Source organism: Dromiciops gliroides, chromosome 2 (assembly GCF_019393635.1).
Source record: "Dromiciops gliroides isolate mDroGli1 chromosome 2, mDroGli1.pri, whole genome shotgun sequence".
In the NCBI taxonomy this organism is placed as follows: domain Eukaryota; kingdom Metazoa; phylum Chordata; class Mammalia; order Microbiotheria; family Microbiotheriidae; genus Dromiciops; species Dromiciops gliroides.
The window spans coordinates 401969970-401993683 of NC_057862.1; the positions used below are offsets into that span (position 1 = coordinate 401969970).

General features: G+C 34.2%; 1 protein-coding gene and 1 pseudogene across 4 annotated transcripts in view; both read left to right on the forward strand.

The window, feature by feature from the left end:
• The window catches only part of RPGRIP1L (RPGRIP1 like), a 131618-nt gene that overhangs the window by 27467 nt on the left and 80437 nt on the right, over positions 1-23714 (forward strand). For all 4 annotated transcript variants that reach the window (XM_043988469.1, XM_043988472.1, XM_043988468.1 and 1 more), the window contains exons 8-11: positions 404-509; positions 2518-2664; positions 6306-6379; positions 12038-12177. In XM_043988469.1, the coding sequence (XP_043844404.1) occupies positions 404-509; positions 2518-2664; positions 6306-6379; positions 12038-12177 (467 nt within the window). The remainder of the gene's footprint in view (positions 1-403; positions 510-2517; positions 2665-6305; positions 6380-12037; positions 12178-23714) is intronic.
• Positions 20403-20870, forward strand: LOC122743501 (annotated as a pseudogene).

The window sequence follows — 23714 nt, forward strand, 5'->3', positions numbered from 1 at the left end:
TGGTGAGAAGATGACTAGACTATATTGCAAAACAAATTCTTCATCTAGGGAGAAAAGTATTAGAGATCTTTTTTGTGTACTAAAATATTAGTGTTATAAACATCTCCATGCAAAATATTATATGCATTCCATGTTTTAAAAAGTTATGGAATCATTTAAAATCTATAAAATAAATATTAAGAACAACTATTAGGTAAATTTTAATTGCTATCTATGTATAAGGAATATAGGGAATTATACTAATGAAATCATAGGTTAGATCTCCCTTAAAAGGCTGTATAATTATGGAAATAATGTCATAGTAAACCAGTTTACAAGTGTGTTTAAGTTTTCTAAGAAGAAAATTTTTATTCTATCATATACTTTACCTTGAGTTCTCCCCTCCCCTTTTTTAAATGTGAAGGTCAAACATTCGGGAAAATGTGGAACTGATCAAACTTAACAAGCAGCTTATGGAGAAAAGTAATGCCCTTACAGTAATGGAAGGAAAATATATCCAACTTCAAGAGGTACTGTTATAATGGGAGGTATTTTGCTTTTATATGATAATGTATTAATAATACAGATTATCAAAACGGCATTCACAAGTTGTGCTAGTTAGTTGTCCTTAACACGTACACACACAAAAACCCAATAACCTTCAAAATATCTGCCTTCAATTGCTTGAGTTTCTATTATATTTGTTGTTTATGACTTAAAACCTAAATATGTAAAAACCTGTTATTCTTAGAATTGGGAAATATGGAGTTCCTCTCTGTCAGTATAGTGAGTGGAACAATAAAGAGATGTATTATATGTCATCTGAGACTTACAAGGATTTTCATTTTAACTCTATATATCTGAATTGCCTATGAGTGCATAGCTTTAAAAGTATAGAACATGTGTTTATCCCCAAAATCAATTCTAAACTTTCCTGATATAGCTTTGATTTATCAAAAATAAGGATAATTTGATAGCTACTTTAATTATATGCCATTATCATTGGTGTTAACTCCTTAATTTCACTACATAATTAACTAGTAGATCATCCAGTTCTAACAGTGTTTGTTTCAAGGATAAACTTCTCTAGTAATGCACATATTTGGGATTCTTATACCCAGTAGTTGGTTTAATAAGAAATTTGACCCCACCAGAATGTGCAAGACTACTTTTATTTATTTAAACTGAATAATTAACATGAATTATGGAAATATAAACACCAAAACCTTCCAGGTGATCAGAATTCATATCAAGCAGCACTACTTTTGAAGTTTGGAGACAGGGAAAGCAGTAAATTAAGGCAAAATACAGGTCTTCTGAAGCTACAGTTTATCATTAACATAGATAGTGTTAAGATGTCCTCATAAATTGTATCATATTCTCTATTCTAAAATCAGGCAGGGATGTCTCAAAATGCCAAAAGCTGTCTTGCACATAAATGAAGGAAAGAACACATTAGAGAAGGTATGACAAAAATATCTACACATCAGGAGAAAACTGAAAATACATGTAACCTGGAATGAATTTTAAAAATAAGAAACTGAGAAAGGACCTCACAATTTTTTTTTGCTTTCAGTTATCTTTTAATTGCTTAGTTTTCAATTTAGCACCCTTGCCAAGTATCTTATTAAGCGCTGACAATAAGTACTCACTATACATCCCCTATCATACCATATATATCTCTTTTGATAAATGTTAAAGCATATAGGGACACTGGAATGATTTGTGCCATTAATAAAGTGAGGTCTTCACTTAAAAACATTAAGTGGAGAAGATAGTTTTTATAATTGTGCCAAGAGTAAATGTAATTGACCTAAAACAAGGAGCTTGGTTGCCAAATTCTTTTCTAAATGACATCTGCTTAATATTGAAGCTCTACTGAAAAATTAGTGTTTTTTAATAACAAGTAAGACATTATGGAGATTGACTTAGTCAATTTAGGGTATGCTCATTCATTTTAGTCAACATTTATATTTCTTTCAAAAGTATGTGACATTTTACTATTCTAGAATAAAATTAACGCATCGTGATGAATAAGATAAAAAAAATTATCTTATTTCTGTATCTTCCACAGTGAATTGAAATTATATTTGAATCAAAAGTTCAACATCTAAAACTGGTTTTATTAATAGGATGGCAAATATGACAGCAAATCTTCTTAGTTAAGATATCTATATAGGGTCAACCACTTATTTTTGTTCATTAAAGCACCATTTTTAGACACCATGTTTAACCTTAGAAAAATAATTTTATTGCTGAAGTCAATGCATTTATTCATCACTTTCATCAAAACTAAAATTTAAACCTATAAAGCTAGAGAAAAACACTTTTTTGTATATCAAACCAATGTTAATATGACCTGACAATTACTTCTTCAAGACAAATCTTAGGTCAAGAGTGTAACTATGCATTATATGTTGTGTTAGTAGTGAACTACTTAGTTTGACCTTAAAAAGTAGAATTATTAAAAGACTATTGAGAGATTAATCAAAGCTTAATTGGCCAATATTTTTAAAATATTTTCTTTTCCCATTATAGAAGCAAAGACATCTTAAAGCCAGCAATGATGCCTTATTGGCAAATGGAGATGAACTCAATCTACAGCTCAAAGAACATCGTTTAAAGTGCTTCAGTCTTGAAAAACAACTACAATCTAAGAGCTTTGTTGAAAAAAAAATAGGGGAGGTAAGAGCCAGAAAATGCTGTCAGCATATTCACTTAAAAGCTTGTCAGTAACTCTTTTGAGAAGATCAAGAAAAAGCTGCAGAGATACTATGATAAATACACAAATTTAATAGCACTTTACAATTTACAAAGTACTTTGCTCTCAACAAACCCATGAGGTACATAAATAAGAGCCGTCCTATTACCCAATTTTGCAAATGAAAAACTGAGACTCAAAGAGGTTATAGTCATATCCCTAGTAGGAATCAAAGCAATGACTCAAACTCAACTCTTCTGCTTTCAAGTCCATTGAGTTTTCCACTGTACCATCCTGCCTCCATGAGAAAATGTTCTCCCCCAAAAACTTATAAGCTATGTGTATGGTACTGGGAATAGTGAATGAATTGTGGCGTAACAGATGCTAGTAAATGCTACTTTTCAATTGATTTGGTCAGTTTTTCACTTAAGATACTTGACTTGAAAGCAACCCTTTCATTTTGAAACTGAAGTCCAAATTATGGGACTTAACTGCCTCATCTGTAATTTGTGATGCAAAAGAATCCCAATAGAATCCTCTGAACATCGTTATGTTCTATCAGTTGCATAGTAAGTATTAAGTACTTATTATGTGCAAGGCTCTAGAAATACAGGGAAAAGAAATAGAACTTGGCCTTAAGAAACTTACCTTCTATCAGAAGAAACAAAACATACACATATTAAATAAATAGTCATTTGAGGATGCACAAGCAGTCAGGGTGAATCAGAAGCCCTCACATAACGGGATATGGTACTTGAGGGAACTTTTGAAGGAAGAGACAAATGAGGAGGTAGTATGTTCTAGGGCTGTGGGACATGCACAGTACATGCCTTTGCAAAAGTGCGTAGACAGAAAATACAATGTTGTGTATAGGAATAGCTGTTTGGCATAATATTTTTTAGGTTGGAGACCATTGTCTTTATTTTGTGCAAGTTTCTATTTTGTATGTATTTATAAACAAAATAGGAGGCAGCCAAGGCTGTATAGTGGATAGAGTCGGTAAGACCTGAATTCAAATCCAGCCTTAGACTCTTACTAGTTTTGTGACCTTGGCGAGTCACTTAACCTCTGCCTCAGCTTCAACATATGTAAAATGGGAATAACAATAGCACCTACCTCCCAGGATTGTTGTGAGGATCAAAGGAGATAACATTTGTAAAGTACTTAACACAGTGCCTGTTGTGCTGTTCACTTGTGTCCAACTCTATGTGTTTGTTCATGGGGTGTTCCTGGCAAAGATACTGGAGTGGTTTGCTATTTCCTTTTCCAGTGTGTCCCCATTTTACAGATGAGGAACTAAGGCAAATAGGGCATTAAATAACTTACTCAGGGTCACACGGATAGTAAGGGTCCAAGGCCAGATTTGAACTCAGATCCTTCTGACTCCAAACCTAGTGTTCTATCCACTACACAACCAGCTGACATAAGTGCTATATAAATATTATCCATATCCATATATCATATGTCTGCTCTGATAGATTGTAAGCTCCTTGAGGAAAAGGATTATCTCATTTATGTCTTTGTATCCCTAGTTTGTAACACAGTGCTTAGCATTGTATTTTTTTTTTAATGAAATTGTTATTGGTATAGATACCAGTTTGGGGTAAGCATATTATTATTAATTTATTAATATTATACACCAGTAAAGGATTGATCACGATTCTCCCTAACTTCTCATGGTCTCAGGTCACATGGTAAAGAAAGCAAGAGAACTTCAGCATGCCAATTAGCGCAAACAGGAGAAAAACCCCAAAAGACCCATGCTGGGGGCAACTAGGTGGTGCAATGGATAAAGCACCAGCCCTGGATTCAGGAGGACCTGAGTTCAGATTCGGATTCAGACACTTGACACTTACTAGCTGGATAACCCTGGGCAATTCACTTAACCCTCATTGCCCTGCAAAAAATAAATAAATAAATAAATAAGAACCATGCTGTCTCCCAGAGAGACAAAGGAGACCCATGAGAGTTCAGACCTGTCCTAAAAGAGAGAGCCAAGAGCCTTCCTGGCCTCTTCCCAGGTCATTATACATTGGTCAAAGCTAATTGGTTAGCATCATTCACTTCCATTGGTGGACATGATTTGAAGATGGTCTTCATTAAAATGAATTCTACAGATGAAAGGAAAAGTATGTAAAAGACCCTCACTGAAGTTGCTTAAGGCAAAATCCATTATTTAGGTGTAGTTTGATCCCATGAGTCCAAGAAAAGCACTAAAAAACTGATCTCTGGGTCCCCCCCCCCGCAAGAAATCCATTATTAATAATTATTTTCTCACAGCACATAATAGGTGTTTGTTAAATGTTTATTGATTGACTAGAACTAGGGTGTTGAAGGTATTGGTGTCTAATAAGGTAGACTAGCTAAATTGTGAAAGGCTTTATTTTTTATACTAGAAGCAGTAGGTAACCACTTAAGAGAGTAATATGATCAGACCTATGCTTTGGGAATAACATTTTGACAACAATGTGAAGGATGGATTGGAGAAGAAAAAAACTTGAGACAGGGAAACTAATTAGGAAGTCATTGCAATAGTCCAGATGGTAACTAATTAGGGCAGTGATTATATTAGTGGATCTAGCTATTTCCATTTGGTGTGATTTTTCAGCACACCAATAGTTGTATGAAATACCTAAGCTTCATTCATCTGATTGCAATAATAATTAGAAACATTATCCTCTTTTAAGCATTATGCTCCCTATCTCCAGGTGGACACAAACTAAATTTATAGCCTTTGTTAAAAATTTTTTTGCTTCTAAGGGAGCATAGAGCTATGAATAGATTGACTTCTTGTCCTTGAGACCCATTTGCATAGTTCTGTGACTTGAGAGAATCCTTTTATCTTACTGTGTTCCATTTTTATCCTTTGTTGTTGGAGATATTTTTAAAGCACTCTGGTTCATGGGGAAAGTTCTTACATCTGAATATATTTGTGAATAAACATCCAAATTAGATGCCAAACTAACGCAGAAATCTAAATGTTAAAGAAATTAAGGCAACGTTATAATTGCTTGTACTTAACATTTATGTTTTCTTCCAAAGCACCATTTTGGGCTGTACAAAATCAGGTAGGGGCCTGTATTTGATGATCAGTTAGGCTATAATTTGCTGACCCCTGGCATAGAGTATTTTCCCTATATAGAATAGAACCTGAACCTCTCGCATATTCTGAATATCAAGGGAAAAAATATGACTACCAAGGTTAATTTTTATCTAATTTTTATGCAACATAATCCAAAAATTTGTAATTTCAGGAATGCCAATGGAACAATTTGATATTAATGCTTAGTGAATATTATTGGGCTTCTTATGGAGTGAGAGGATGGAGTAAATTTGTGCTTTCATGAACTTAACAATAAGCATTAGTTAATAAAAAATTAATTGAGATGAATAATGTTATAGCATAAATCATTGCATAAACCGACATTGTTCTAATTAAATTACAACAGGGATTTTAATTTCACCTTTACTTAATACTATTAAAAAAATCAATGCTAAATTAAAAAGAAACAGGTACAATTAATATTCATTTTCTGTTTAGAAATCATCAGGAATAAAACATAAAACCATGTGGAGATCAACAGATATACTTTTAAACTAATGTTTATTTTTCTTTTTATTCAAGCTACAGGATAGAATTAATGATTTGGAAAGGGAGAAGGAACTTTTAAAAGAAAACTATGATAAACTCTATAACAGGTAAATTTTATAATTCCCTATTTTTTTTTGTTTTCCTCAGTTTTCATAAGCTGTCATTTTTATTAAGCACATTATATTTTAAATGATTTAACACTCAGTGAACAACAATGTCTCCTTAGTAGATAATAATAGTTTTTTGGGAACATGAAGAAGTATACTAAAGTCTAAATACAACAATGTTTTATAAATGCTAATAATTGATTCTCTAAGCATAATATCAATACAAGATATTCCAAAAGAAGCCATTCCATTTTATTACTTGAAATAGCCAGTCCTTATTGCCACAATGTTCAGGGTCACACGACCAGCAATTAAATCCTTCATTGAAAATCATAGAAACAAAATTTTGCCCCACCATTAAATTTCAGTCATCTAAAAGGTCCAGTACTTTAATTCTTTTCAATATACAATAACACTTTTTTCAAAATACTTTTTAAAAACTTGATTTATTTCATGAATGTAGATATTCTTGCTTCTCATATATATCCGAACATGTGTTACAGACTGTTTTATGAGTTGCTTTGGCCCCAAAATTTTATCACTTGCAAGCCAACCATCTGATGATGAACCTAAATTTCGCTAAGCTGGACTTTAGCTGACAGTCATTCAACAGGACAGCCCATCTAATAAGGCTTGGCAGAATTGTGACCACAAACTACCTCCCCCTCCAACACACACACCCACCATTCTATGAGAATACAAGGTTACTTCAACAGGAAAATAAGGCATTGTATTAACGTTGATGACAGTAGGCATTGATTAACTATTAGGGGAAAATAGATCTTCTAAGTTACATCCTTTATTTCCTATTTCTCATCAAATTATTGGAAGAAATACATGCTTACATATAGTTTATCAGCTTTTTGGAGAAAATTATTTCTTTCTAAATTCATTCTTTATTTCCTATTACTGATCAATTTAGTGGAGGAATTATGTGTTAACATAAAATAATACTGATCAAGTTAGCTACTTTAAAGAATAAAAAATGGTAATTGAGGGGTTTTTTTTGTTTTTGTTTTTATTTTTTTTGGTGAGGCAGTTGGGGTTAAATGACTTGCCCAGGGTCACACAGCTAGTAAGTGTTAAGTATCTAAGGCCGAATTTGAACTCAGGTCCTCCTGACTCCAGGGCTGGTGCTCTATCCACTACGCCACCTAGCTGCCCCAGTAATTGAGTTTTAATTTTTCTAGGCAGCACAGTACAGTTCCTACATGTGTACAGTATGTGAGACCTAGAAAACATCAACATAGTGTGAGATGGAAGTTCAAAGTTCTCATATATATTGAACATAAATGTATTACACTTGTAACAGTAGCATAACAGAAAGAAAAGGATCTTTTCAGTGAGTGAATGAATGAAAAAGTACTTATTAAGCGGTGACTATGTGCAAGACAGTGCTAAGTACTGTAGATCAATTTGGCATGGGAACTAGGCCTGTGATTTCCTTGGTGTGGATACCTCACGGATGAGGACACTCCAACAGTCTCTGTCATCACCTTCTCTGTGACTTAGTCTGAGACACTTCGCTAAACTACTGAATCTGATTTGCCAAGAATCACACAGCCAGTATGTCAGAGGCAAAACTTGAATTCAGATCTTCCTGAGTCTGAGGCCAGCCCTGACTGTCTCTTCTCTACTCCATGCTGCCTCTCAGAGAACTGGGGATCCAAATGCAAAAGAGATACAGTTCCTTAAGTAATTTATATAGAGAGGTCATAGCAGGTTGCCTCAGGCAGTGGAAGTTAAGTGACTTGCCCAGGTTCACATATCTAGTAAATGCCAAAAGTAAGATTTTACCTTATGTCTTCCTGCATCCTAACCCAGCAATATTTTTCCTACTACACTGTAGTAGGAATGACGCCACCTGCTGGAGACTTACTGTAGAAGAGTTCCGCCCATGAAGCGAAGGTCTTTGAGGGCAAGACCAGGAGTCTTTTCTTTGGCATCAGGAAGTGACGTTGGGGTAGTGGGAGGAAGAAGGAAGAGAGTAGCACTCTGTCTGATGCTCTTTTCTGGGGATGCTGGTGGAGAGTGGAGCTAGAAATGTGCTCTCCCTTTAATAGATAGGAATCTAGGCCTTTCTCTCTCACTTTACCAAATTCTCATTCTCCTTAATAAACGCTTAAAAGTCTAACTCTTGCTAAAGTTTATAATTTATTGGCGACCACTCATTGGATAACGTCACTTCCTGATGCCAAAGAAAAGACTCCTGGTGTTGCCTTCAAGGACCTTCACTTCATGGGAGGAACTCTTCTACAGTAAGTTTCCAGCAGGTGGCGTCATTCCAATCATTACAACACCAAACTCCCACTGTTTCTTTATCTTACAGTCTGTTTAAAAAATATATAATCTGGAGCCTCTAGGTGGCGCAGTAGATAAAGCACTGGCCCTGGAGTCAGGAAGACCTGAGTTCAAATTCAACCTCAGACACTTGACACTTACTAGCTGTGTGACCCAGGGCAAGTTACTTAACCCTCATTGCCCTGCCCCCCCCCAAAAAAAATTTTTTTTAATTTAATTTAAAAACATATATGTAGATAGATAGATAGATAATCTAATGAGATAAAATTTTACATATATGTATATATATATAATCTAATGAGATAAAAACTGTCCCCCTGTTGGTTAGCATGAGCCTTGTACATGCTGGCAAATCACTGGAGAGAATCATTACCCTCAGTGATTTGAAGGCAGAGATGGTTTTATTTTTATCTTTATACTTGCAGTGCTTAACTTTAAGGACTTATGGCTTACAAATATAATTCTTTATCACCAAGTATCTACTGGCTAAAATAGTTTTGCAAATTACATTCATTTGATTTTTAAATATGAAATTCAGGTTTTTTTACACTGTGGTAGATTCACATGATTTCAAAAGACCCTGGCACTTTTTTAGTTGCATCTCAGAACACCTAACTCTAAGCAGTTCCCTTTACCCCTCCATACCTTCCCACCATTTCCCCTGTATATGAAGAATAAATGCCTGTTCTCTTGCTGCTGCTTAGCAATATTCTGAGTAAATGTGATGAAATATGACACTTTTTTCTCTCCCAAAATCAGACTCTATCTACATTTTGGGTATCATTTCTCTCACATTAAATGGAATAGCCAGACATATTTTTTTAAATAGTATCATGTCATTAATTCATATGATAGGGCATTATTAAGTCATCTAGTTGGACTAATTTGGAGAACACATGAAGCAAAAGCTTCCCTATCTTTAAATGTCCTTGAACTTTACATAAATTGAATTTATTTGTTCTATGGAAAGAAATGTGAAGGAAATGGAAAAATCCTTAGTAGAGATAATCTGGAGAATAATGGTATTCTTGAACTTTTATTTTGTTATTATGCTGCTAATCAAATATGTATTTATTTACTCTGTGCTCACCCATCATTGCCAATGGACAAAGCAGTGACCACAGGCGCCAGTGAGTGCGCAACTACAGCCTGATATTTTATCACTCCTTCAGTGTAACAGAACAACCAAGTGTTCACAAAGAGCAATTATTGTGTTTTTTCCTCTAGTTGTCACTGTAGGCAATATAAAAAACATTTTCATGAATAAAAGGTTTTCAAGGACTGTTCTCATATGCAGATCTAATCGTGTACACAGCCCTTACAAAGCAAATGGAGCCAGATGTGGTTCACCATTTATAGTTACACAGATGGCTCCAAGCATAGAGAAATACAGTAAATTCAAAAGAAATTCCTCATGAAATTCTAGTGGAATGTAATCCTAAATTTAGAGAGGAAGATAGCAGTGGACTAAATTCAGATTGACTTATACTGATTTACACTAGTATTTTGTGGGTTTGGAAAAACCAGGCTGCTAAATTGTTCTTAATTTAAACACATACAGCTTCTGATGTTTCTGCCAGATTAGCTGTTGGTGATTTTTTTTGCTGGTACTAATGCTATTGGAACACTACTGTTTCCAATTTTTGGTGTATGATTTAACATGTAGTTTTGCCTATATCATGTTCAGTTTTAGATCATACATGTTTTTAATAATAGTAGAACTATATGTATGTGTGTGTATATATATATATGTTTTTAAATAGATCTTGCTTTGTCCTCTATAAAAAAATGGAAATGTAAAGAAGCATGCTATATATTAATATTTAATTGAGCACAGATCTTTGTTTTTAAATTAGACCAGGCAATTACAGATTTAAATAAAATTGTCAAAATGTTATTATTTTAGGTCTCTTTACTTTTGGAAAGTTGTATATGTGAGATGGAAATATTTATCGCAATATGAGAGACTGTTATACACAAAGAGAAGTTTAGAGAACTGCATTTGTCTTTCAAAGCATTATTTCAAATCTTTTTAAATTATCCATCCCCCACAAAAACAAACCAGCTATGCTGTTTATTTGGCCCTGACTTCTGAATTCTGTGCTTCCTAAAAATGTGTGAGTTCACTAAGTAATTTTTCATTTGTAATAAAAATTCCAAACTTGTCTGGAAGTATTAAAACATGCATATGTATGCACAAAAATTTACAAAAACATGTAGCTTTTATAAAATATCTTTTTCTCACTTTTACTTCATTTGCAATTACAAAATCAGATTTAACAAGATAGTGTTTTTTTGAGTACAACAAATTTATTGGGCACGAGTAGAACAGACAAAAGTACTGAAAATTATTCAGCCTAGAACAGCTGGAAGGAACCTTAGAGATCCCTCTAACTTCCTGATTTTTCAGATAAGGAAACTTAGGTAATATAATTTCCAGAAGGTCACACAGGTAGCCGAGGTGGGATTTAAACCAGAATGCTAATTCCAAATTAAGTACTTTTTCTAATTTAGCCTTTTGCACCTCAGTAAAAACTTAGAAAAGATAGCTTTACTTTGAGGTAACAACTATCAAAAATGAATATTCACTTCTTAACGTAGGGATACCACATGAAAAAATTTAAGTTGACTGTTCAGCATTTTTAATCATTTAATAGTTATTAATCCTTGTTCAAACTGCTAAATATTGAGGAATTTTGAAGAGTAATCATTTGTTGAGTAACTATGCCATTTTTATAACCCAATACTTATTCCACTTAAATAGTCTATTCTTATCACACGCTTTATTATTTTAAGGATGAAAATTACTCTGTCAATATTTCTTAATTAGCATTAGAAATGTTCTTTTTCAGTTCAGTACAAAAACTGTTATTTTGTGGTTACATTAGGACTTTTTGGTTTTGGTTTTGAAAAGAACTGACTTTATTTCTCTATGTTTCACAGACTCAAAAAATATCAGGTGGGAAATCAGTTTTCTCTATGTTAAGAGGATTTGTATGTGGGAAAAAATGGTTTTGTCAGTTGTCTATTGCTGAGGTTTGGAATTGTGGATTCCTCTGGAGTATGTATCTGAATTCCTTTCCTAGTCCCACAAAAGCTACACACTGCCAACTTCTCTGGGTTTGGTGCTCTAAATTAAGGCCAGTTCCTTTGCTCATCCCACAGACTCTTTCATGTTCTGTAACCGCAGCCTGAGAAAGGCGCCTTGGTTTCAACAGCAGCAGACCAGCATATGTTTACTTAATTCCTAAGACATGATGACAGTGGTCTCTATGCCACTAAAAGCTTTTTTTCTTTAGTATTTTCTGTTGAAACGGATTTCCAAGTGTTCCTCACATATCCCATGTTTTATTGCAGTGCCTTCAGTGTGACCCACGAAGAACAATGGAAGTTAAAAGAACAACAGCTTAAACTTCAGATTGCTCAGCTGGAGACTGCCATAAAGTCTGATTTAGCAGACAAAAATGAAATTCTGGACAGACTAAAAGCTGAAAGAGGTACATGGAAAATAACTTCTCATTACTTGTCATTTCAAAAGTCAATTCTTAGCCCCTCATCAATACCTCTCTCCTAAGTTTGATTTTACTATTAGCCTAAATTCTTCTCTCTGCAGAATAGGGCAAAGGAATTCATAATGCTCAAGGGTAACTATAATTTGGCATCTTGATTCTTATGTTTGTACCTCATCTGGATCCTTAGGCTTCTTGCACTCTTAATTATTTACTGTGGTTGAATTCTTAAAAGCCAAGAAAAATCAAATAGACCCTTGTAATATAATATTCATTAGATGGTTCCACTTCATGAACCACAGATATCTTTCCCTGAAGGCTAGATAACCAAATACTATGTTTCTATTGTTCCTTGGACAGGAGCCATGTGTTTAATTATATTACCTGTTTTGGTTTTTGTTTTGATTCTTTGATTACATTCCTGTTGTGTTTGGTGAGAACTCTTTTCGCTAACAAATGCTGTGGAGCCATTACATTTGGATTCTCAGCATCACATTCCCCATGTGCTACATGAATAAGGAAAAAAAATGGTACTAAAGAAAGCCCAGAGGAAGAGAAGAGCTGGAATAGACCAAAAATATTAAGAGGGATGGTCCATGTTTTGTTGGTAGCAACACAATTTTGAGTGTGTTGAAGGATTGATTTGCAAGGTACCTGAAAAAGGGGTGGAATGCAGAAGCTTCGAAGAGAATCGTGGGCCTTATTATTTTCAGAAAAGGTGTCCAAGACTGTATTGATGACTACCAGCCCATATCCCTACGTTACAGCAGATCTCATCTTTATAGTCACACTATTGACTGAAAAGGGAGAATGCAGTGTACCATTTCATCTATTATTTATTGGCTATAAAAAAGCATTGGATTTGCCCAAGTAAAATGCTGCCTTGAAGACTTTGCTCCAGTAAAGCACCACAATCATACACAAGCATGAAAATTATCTTATTGGAGGAGAGCCTTATTTAATATAGTATCTTTCTATGGCAAATCAAATGCTTTTTTAAAAAACAGATAATTTGGTTTGACAGCCCTCTGATTTTTAATGTCAAGCAACACATAAAGCAGGGAAATTTGTACTTGCCAAAGATGACAGCCACTCTCATGAAGAGTATCCAGCAAAGAAGCCAAATAAAAATGGAGGATCCTCCAGATGCTCCTGTTTACATGATATTATGTTGATTACATCAAACCCTGAAAAAATATAAGAGACTCCCCAATGAGATCCATAATCATTCAGAAGAGAACAGCTGACTACCCACACTTTTAAAAACTAAGTGGATAAAGAATGCTTATGGTCTGGATTACCATATTTAGTTGGTTGGTCCAACAGTACATGGCATGTATCTAGACAGCCATGGACAGAGATGAACAATGAACTGAGCCTTGATGTGAACAGCTGCAGGAGAGTGGGTTGAATTGCTTTTGACAAATTGAATTCTTTTTAATGACTTCAAGCTTCTTCATGAGAAAAAAGTTCACCCATTCTTCTTAAAAGTATTATTCTGGTGATGCAATATGACTGTGAGCCATGGATTACTACAGTCTCTGAAGAATTAAGTGTTGAAGGTCACCCAGAAGGCAATGAAGAGGTACATGGTGAGCATGAGTATACAATGATACCTTATAAGTGAAGTGGTTTAGAAGATGTCATCAAAGAAATGTATAACAAAACAAAAGGGGGGGGGCCTGCTCATGAAGCAAGCATGAGGAGTAACTGATGGATAGCTTACACGCTCCTTTGGAATTCACGTACCATCAAGAGATCTAGGCCCCCAACTTGTACCCACTGTGAAGAATTCATGGGAGTTGATGGTCAAGTTTTATAGGATGAGAGTATGCATGAGTTGCAGTATTTATCAATGAAAGGAATACCCATGTATCAAAATATTAAAGAGCATTCAAGGCATTATGCTTAGCATTTGTAATGCAAAGATTAAAAATGACATAGTCCTTACCCTCAAGGAATTTATATTCTAATCAGGGGACATAAAACACAAACACAGATAGTATACACATTTTTATTCTACCCCAAATTATATGGCATTCTACTTTTAAGCTCTTTTTATTAAGTGACAAATGATAATGAGCATTAAGGAATTCTTAACTATACAAGTAAGACTAACTTATACACATTACTACACCTGCTGATTTAGATAAATTGTGAATTTGTACAGAAAGTTTACAGTTGATTATATTTTGTAGCTCCTATAATTATTATTCAAATTTAGTCTTGTATTAATATGATTTTGTCAGAACCCACCCTTCCTGACTCACAAAAGTAACATAAGATCTAAATGATAAAGTTACTGCATCATCACTGAGGCCTTTTCCACCGTCAAATGGCAAGAAATGAAGTGGCTTACATGTAATATTGCATCTATTGGATGATCTACTTGAGATACCAACACTATGAAAATGAAGGTGCTCCTCCTGGATACTTGTAATTGAATTATATGAAATTATTTAAAAATGTTATTTATATGATAGTGAAAAGTACACTTATCATTTTTCCCTGCAGCACACTCTATATTGACTTAGGTTGCCAATCACCACCATATTTGTTCATTAATGATGGTGATGATGACTGTGTATATAAACTTCCTACAAAAGATCGTGACTGAAGTATAACATTAACATTGTTATTGGTTCATTCATATGGATCTAAAAATAGTATTGCTCCACAGAGAGTTCAATGAGTCCTTGATAAATTAGTATAATGAAACAGAAATATTTTCCACTTTTTTCCTTTCTTTTCATGAAGTAGATACAAGCAACCGCATTTTGGAATGCAAAGGAATGGAAATCACCTTTTTCTCTTCCCCACTAGCTTTCTCTGATGCCCTACTTGTCATGATTAAAAGCTAGAATTTCACTTATTGGGCTCAAAATAAGTAGAAGGAACAATACTTCCCCTTGTACAGTTCTGAAATTGTATTTTCTGACAAAAATATCTGATAAGAGGTTTTAATGTAATGGAGTTTCAACTTTCACTATTTTTATTACATACTCAAAATTGTAGGTTAAATATAAAGTGCTGTGCTCAGTTTCTAAGTGCTACAATTGCTAAATAATTTTAATCTTCTGTTCCTTCTCCATTCATTTTTATTTTTCTGCCATTATGCTTCATGAAAAGAGGGAGCACAGTATAGTGGATAGATGATGGACTTGGAGTCAGAAGGACCTGGTTTAAAATTCTAAATGCTGTGTGATCCTTGGGAAGTCCCTTATCTTCTCTGAGCCTGTCTTCTCATCTGCACAATTGAGAGGTTGAATAAAATGACTTCTAATGTCTCTTCCAGCTCTAAAACTTTGATTCTTTGATCATGGAACAGTCGTTATGCAAAAGTAGTCTTATTTGGACATAACTTAAGTTTGCAGTTCTGAGAATGTGTGTTTTTGTTTATTTAAGGAAAATATTAATAAAAATCCTCTTTACTGTGACCATTTATTTGAAAAAGTACTAACCAAGGAACTTCAAATTAATTCCATGTTCTGTTCACTTTGCTCATATTTATATAGTGTGCTTATATATTTTACCAGCATGACTCTTTAAGATTTATAAAGTGCATTCTTTCTAGAGATGGATAGTACATGCATTATTATCCTAATTTTTCAGATAAAGAAATTGACATGCTAAGTGACTAAACTATGGTCAGTGGACTAGAAAGTGTTTCAGATCTAGGTCTTATGACTCTTTCTACAACATACACTGCCTCAGCCCTTTCATATTTAAAAAATTCTTGTTTGTATTAAAGGCTTTGAAATTGTTTGATTTTTTTCTTTTGCTTTGAAGTTCCATCACACATATACCTTTTCATGTAGCAAGTGTTCTTTGCCAGAAGATGTTTCCTCATCTTTTTGTGGTTGTTCATATAACTAGCAAATTATTTTTAGAGACTACTCACCTCTTTATTCAAGGTACAAATTAGTTTCAGATTGTGTGAATATGGTGGGAGAACGGATATGTAAATGCAGTTTGCATTTGGCTAATGCTTAAATTAACTGCATGTGTTTAAAGGTCTGCTTTTGAAAGTCCTTTCTATCTTTAGCTAAAATGCATAATTCAACATAATGCATATGGCTATATTGATCACAGCTGACGATATTAGCACAAAGGAACTCTGAAAATTGTTTAGTTGGATTGTTCTCCTGACTCTGGTTATTAATGGTATTGGTAGAAGAACATAATTTTTAAAGAGTGAAATGTTATCTCTTTGAATAAAATGCCATTTTGCTTAACCTGCCTTACTTCACATCATAAGGTAAGAAAGTTATTTTTCATTTTGCACAGAGTGTATCCAGCATACTACAGACCAGCACCTTTATTTTCTTCCTTTTTAGATCCTTGTAAAGACATAGGACCTATGTTTTAGCAACGGTGGTGAGAAGGGAAATTTTATAAATATGTAAATATAAAATTCAAAAGAAAATAATTCAGAAATATATGTTAAGAGCCCATATTATTTCTTGGTTTCTATACCCCATTTAAAGCATATCAGTGAAAGAATATTGCACAATTGATAAACTTTTGATGAGAGTTGGGGTGGAAGGTTCCTGACCCTCAATGAAATTCCCAACATGGACCATTCATCCACCAATGCATATCTGCAAATATTCTCCACCTGATATTCTCAGAGAGCTTCTTAAGGCCCTTAGAAGATAAATGATTTACCCATGGTCATAGTGCCTGTATTTGGAAAATTCAAGACTCCAAGGCTGCTTGAATGTCTACACTATCTTTCACTGATAAAATGAAAGAGAATTCAAAAATTGATTTGTGACACTGAATATGTGATCCTAAGTAAGTCATTGTACTATTTGCTTCAGTTTCCTCATCTTAAAACTGGTAATAATACCTGTAGTACCTGTTTGGTTTTTTTTTGAAGAGGGCCAGTGATGCCACAGGTGATGTCTTGACTTGAGTGTTAATTGGATTTAAGTGACACTGAATTGCACAAAGTCATAAGCCTCACTCTCCTTTCCAGTCATTGAAGTCCAGTGGCAGGACAAAACCTATGCCATAGGTGAAGACCAAGTGAAATACCACATAAAACACTTCATAAATCTTTATGTGATATATAAATGTCTCTTGATCTTCATGATGAACATACATTATTACTATGAAACAATACTATGAGATGTTATTAAATTCAAGCCAGAAAATGGCAGGTGCCTAGAATCTAGCAGTTTTATCTCCATTTGCTCCCCACTTAACAACTCATTTATATATCAGAATCATTACCCAATATCCCTTGTCTCTGACAATTTAATAAAAATCCAAATGATAAAGTTACCATCTTTGACAGTATATAAAACAGTATTCCATACTCATAGAACTCCATCTTGATATTGAAAGAAAGGAGGTACATTTCCTCCTCTTTTCTCTAGGCCAAGATTTGCCTTTGTAGTAACTCAAATTTTGCAGAATTTTAGTGTTTTCATGTGTGTAATTGTAATTATTTATATTCTTCTTTTGGTTCTACTTTATTCACTCCACATCAATTCATGCAAGTCTTCCTATGTTTCTCCAAATTACCAATATTTGTCATTTCTTATTAACAACAATCTTCTATTACATTTGTATACCACTCTTCAGCTATGGTTGCCTACTTTCTTTCCAATGTTTTGCTAGATTAAAGAGAGTGTTGTGATGAATCTTTTATTAATTTTGGACCTTTCTTTAGTTATTGGTTTCCTTGGAACATATGTCCAAGAGTGGCCACATTCTTCCCAACATTGACTTTTGCCATCTCTTTGAAATAAAATCTTGTCTTAATTTTTAGTTCATTTTAATTAATGATTTAGGATTTTCATTAGTCTCACCTTTCAGAATAGAACCTCACCAACAGTCCCCTGAAAGAATATGATTTATTTTTAGGAAAAATTAACCAAAACATTGATGGTTTCTGGCAATAAATGAAATATTCCAAACCCATAGACTCCCCTTCCGCCTACCACTACCCCTGTCATGAAGTGAAGGAAATTAATTTTCTCATCTCTCTAGGCTTAACATTAATCATTATAATTAGACAGTGTTCTGGTTTTTTGTTATTGTGTTTCTCATTTACCTTGTTATAGTCATGTACATTGTTTATCATATGGTCGTGATATGATATTTTCCTGATTCTCTATACTTCATTCTGCCTATGTTCATAGAAATCTTCCCATGATTTTCTGAATTCTTCATATTTCACTTGGATCTTACAGAAAAGCCATATTCATTTACATGTAATACCACCATTTGTTTAGTTATTCCCCAATCAGTAGGCATCTCTTTTGTTTGAAAGATTGTAAATTCCTTGAAGGTAGGGATTTCTTTTATTCTTTGTATTTCTGACACCTGGCACAATACTTGGCTGCTAGTGGATGCTTAATATATAACAATAATGGCTACCATTTACATAGTGCTTTAAAGTTTGCAAAACACAAAAATTATATCTATTAATCTGCTTGTTGATTGATTAGCTTGTTTTCAGATCTTTGCCACCACCACCCCAACACCTATATTAACCCATAAAGGAGTTCTGTTGTGAATATTACAGTGTATATTGGACCAACTGTCTTTAATCCCCTTGCATGTATGACAAATAGTAGATTGACTATCTCAAAACATATGAATAGTTTAGTGAATATTAATATTACTTCTCTTGCATAATTCTAAATTATATTCCAGAATGGTTGGACCAGATCACATGTGGCTCTAGCAATGGTGAATTAATGTACCTTTCTTGCCATTTATTTCTCTTCCAGCTCTGACTTTTTCCTTTTTTTTTTTTCTACTTTTCTAGGTATAAGGTGAAACTTCAGAGTCATTTTGACTTGTCTCTCTTATTAGTAAAAATTTTGAGCAATATTTTTATGGTTATCAAGAGTTTAGGGTTTTTCTTTTAAGAATCATTTATTCATTTTCTTTGACCATTTACATATTGTGGAATGGATATTGGACTTATTTGTATATTTGTATCAAATTCCTACATATTTTGTATATCAGCCCCTTATCATACATTTGATATCATGGTTTGATGTCTAAAACAGTTCTCTTTTTAACCTAACTTCATTGATTTTGTTTGTGCACATTTTTCCCCCAGATTCATGTAGTTAAAAATTTATCCATTTTTTTCTTATGTGATCTCCTCTAAACTTCTATGGTTCAAAATTCTTCCTCTAGCCATAATTATGAAAGGTAACTGATCTCATCTTTAAATTTTTATGGGGAACTTTTATCAGGTTTTATACCCATTTTGAGCTTATTGTTGTAAATATTATGTAAGATACTGATCTAAACCTAATTTCTGCCAAATTGCTTTAGAGTTTTCCCACTAGTTCTTAACAGTTAGGGGTTTCTGCATGTCATTTATGCTATCCAGTTTATCAAATGTTACATTAATGAATTTTTCCTTCCTGCGTTATGTAGAATGCTCTATGTACTTTTCTATATTTTAATCAGTACCAAGTAGTTGTTGTTTTTTTAGTACCAAGTAGTTTTGTTTGTTTGTTTGTTTTGAATTGTTTTGTTTTGTTTTGGGGTTTTTTGCAAGTCAATGAGGGTTAAATGACTTGCCCAAGGTCACACAGCTAGTAAGTGTCAAGTGTCTGAGGCTGGATTTGAACTCAGTTCTTACTGAATTTACAACTGTTGCTTCATCCACTGAGCCACCCAGCTGCCCCATACCAAGTAATTTTAATGGTTACTGTTTTGTTTATATAAATGTGGAAAGCATCTATTTTGCTGTTGCAAATAATACTAATTTTTGCTTTTAGATATATACTTTTCTCTTATTAAAATATGTCTAGGCTTTTTAGGGGGGTTGGTAGACATGAATTCACCTTTTTCAAAAGCTTTTTCTCTACCACTCTGTAATATTAAAGTAAAACATAGAAAAGTGTATATAAGTTTAACCTAGATGAGGCAGAACTATACATTTCATTAAAGACCATTCTCAAAAAACAAGATGACCTGGTTTCAGATCCCACCTCTGACAAATACTAGTTGCTTCTCATTTAGTCTTAGAAATGAACTAACAATTACAAGTAAATGTTAATTCACACTGACTATGCTTAAATAGCCTTTCCCTAACCAAAACAAACAAACAAACAAAAACAGTTGTATAAGGATATTTTTTTCAGCCCTTCAGATTGATAACCCTATAACCTAGTTTCAGACTGTTGCCTTGAAGTACTAAGAGGTTAAAACCTTTGCCCAGCTTTTTCCTTAAGATGGCGCCAAAGGCAAAGAAGGAAGCAGTTGTTCCCTCCAAGACGGAAGCCAAGGCCAAGACCTTGAAGGCCAAGAAGGCAATATTGAAGGGTGTGCACAGCCACAAAAAGAAGATCTGAACATCCCCTACCTTCCAGCGACCCAAGACTCTAAGACTTCGAAGGCAGCCCAAATACCTTTGGAAAAGTGCCCTGAGGAGAAACAAGCTTGACCACTATGCCATCATTAAGTATCCCTTGACCACTGAGTCTGCTATGAAGAAGATAGAGGACAACAACACTCTTGTCTTCATTGTGGATGTCAAGACCAACAAGCATCAGATTAAGCAAGCCGTAAAGAAGCTTTATAACATCAATGTGGCCGTGGTCAACACACTGATCAGGCCTGATGGAGAGAAGAAGGCCTATGTCCGACTGGCTCCAAACTATGATGCTTTGGATGTTGCCAACAAAATTGGAATCATCTAAACAGTGTCCAGGAGGACCTCGGTTCAAATGTTATCCCAGTCACTTGACACTTATAGCCACGTGACCATTCATCAGCAATTGTCCCACATACTACTACTATAAAGGGAAATAAAAAAGCTTTGCCCATGTATTAAAGGCAGAATTTGAACCCAAGTCCTGACTTCAAGGCCAGCCCTTTATCGATTATACCACACAATTTCTCCTGAGGAATTACCATACGTCAATAATTTGGGTTATGAGTTGGGGTTTTTTGTTATTTTTGAAATTAGATATAATTCATTTATTTATCATAAAATTATACAGTTTTCATTTCTCCTTGAAGTTTCGCTTATTTAGTTCCTTAAACCTTTGAGAAATGTTTTAAGATTTAATCACTTAATTGAGAATGTACATCATTAGATGATAAAATTAAATAACTATAGTTCTAATAGTTACATATTCAAAACCTATTTATCAGTAATAAATACATAGTGCTAAGAACTTACACATTTAATTCCTTTTCCTAACTGCAATGACTTTTTTTCAATATAAGAATAATGCTTTGATTTCTTCATCAGGGTATAGAGGTGACCCTGGATTCTAAAAGACTATGCCAGGGGAACACAAGCTCTGACTTCTGATTCTACCATACTAGGAAGATTTTAAGAACAGGTCTAACAATTAACTATGTATCTGCTTTCTGAGGACCAACCTAAATAGGCATGAAGAGGATTGATACTTGGTTGTGAATTCTGTGGCCATGGCAATCCACGAAAGAAAGAAAAGTACAAAATAGACCTCAGCCCTATGTTTTGGTATGCTTTTATTTCAGTAATAATGGTGGGGAGGTGGTAGAAGAATGTGCTAAGAATCACACCGTTTGGTACCATCTATAAACATTACCTTAGCAGTCAATACTCGCAATGGGAGATTCTTCTTCAATGTCCAATTGAATACAACCAGCAAACCTGAATTACATCAATCATATCAGTCTAAACCAAGGATCTAATGTTCATAATCTGTCATCTATGAACGTGGGTTTTGTTTTGTGTGTGTAGATAGACAAACAGATATATAGTTAGACAAATGGTATTTCAATAGAATTGGTTTCCTTTATAAGATTATGTATTTTATTTTATGCATTCAAATACATTATTTTGAAGAGTTCATAGGCTTCACTAGTGTGCCAAGAGGTCCATGACACACACAAAAATTAAGAACCCCTGATCTTGACATTCTTGCTATAGATGAAACCAGAAGGCAAAAAAGGTTAATTCACAGGTTTTCCTTGGGTAGGAAAAGAAATGATTTGGTAGATTTTATTATGTGTCCAAAGGCAACAAGAAACATTTTTTGAGACACATTTAGTCATCTTCAATCACACTACATATAAGTACCCTCATCACATAAAAATGATTGTAGATATTGCATCAACATCTCCTGTAGGAGTTGATGATATGGGGAGGTAGGAGGTGGCGGGGGGAAGCTAGGTGGTGCAATGGATAAAGCACCAGCCTTGGATTCAGGAGGACCTGAGTTCAAATGCGACCTCAGACACTTGACATGAGCTGTGTGATCCTGGGCAAGTCACTTAACCCCCATTGCCCCACCAAAAACAAAAACAAAAAAAAGATGAAGAAGAAGAAGTTGATGATATGGAAAAGTTCTATGATTTTTGCTGTCTTATGAGTAAATTATAATCATCATTGTCCGTCTTCCATAGTGTTCTAGAAATTAGTTTTTTTTCTAAGGCAGTGTTGCGCTTGGCTTAACAGGCACCTCCACCCGGCAAAGCAATAGTGTCTCACTAGGCTATTTTGACCTGTTAATTATGGTTGATTGTTTTATAGTTAAACTTCTCAGTGATGATAGTCAAAGTCAGTGAATGTCTTTTGTCTGCTTTTCAGAGTAAACAGATAGTTTAACTATACATGGTTAGAGCTGATGTAATTCTATGCAACATCTCATTTTTATCCTTTATTCTAATTTAGTGTTGATTTTAAACTTTGTTCTAACCATTAGATAATATGATTCCACGTAGATGATTTAGAAGCAGTTCCCTCATCAGTTAATTCATAATTATCAACTGGTCAAGATACTAATTTTTCACCACATCCAGTAACTTCCAACCATCTTTTTAAGGAAAATATTTTTTATTATATCAACGTTATATAAAGAGGCCTTTGGCCTCTTTCATTTCTTAACCTTGAACCATGTTTTCAAATGTATTTGTTGTTTCTCTGTTCAATTTTGCATTGAAGTAACCATGAATGAAAATATATGTTGACTTGTTTTAGAATACCTTGCCAGATTCTACCTAGGATTTCTTTACTCCTTTCATCTCTACTACAAAGGTTAGAGCACAAACTACAACATCTACATAGTTATCTGTTTGTGCTAATCAGAGCCATCTCAAGGCAGGTCATTAGACGACCCAGGAAATAGCATCTCTTTTGTTGCCTTTGGGTAGACATGACAAAATGAAATCCTTTGTTCAACTCTCCAAGAGTTCAACTTCTCCAAGAAAAACCTGTAAGCTTTTGTTCCATTTAGCTACAACTTCTTAATGTCTTCTGATATCATTTATAGTAAGAATGCTGATATAGGTTCAACTCCTGTAGTAGTGCTCCAGTTTGTCAACAGATGAAATTATTGTATTAAGAGCTACAAGTTAGGGGCAGCTAGGTGGCATAGTGGATAGAGCACCAGCCCTGGATTCAGGAGTACCTGAGTTCAAATCCAGCCTTAAACACTTAACACTTACTAGCTGTGTGACTCTGGGCAAGTCATTTAACCCCAACTGCCTCACTTTAAAAAAAAAAAAGAGCTACAAGTTAATATTTGTAAATGGTCTAAAAACTGTGT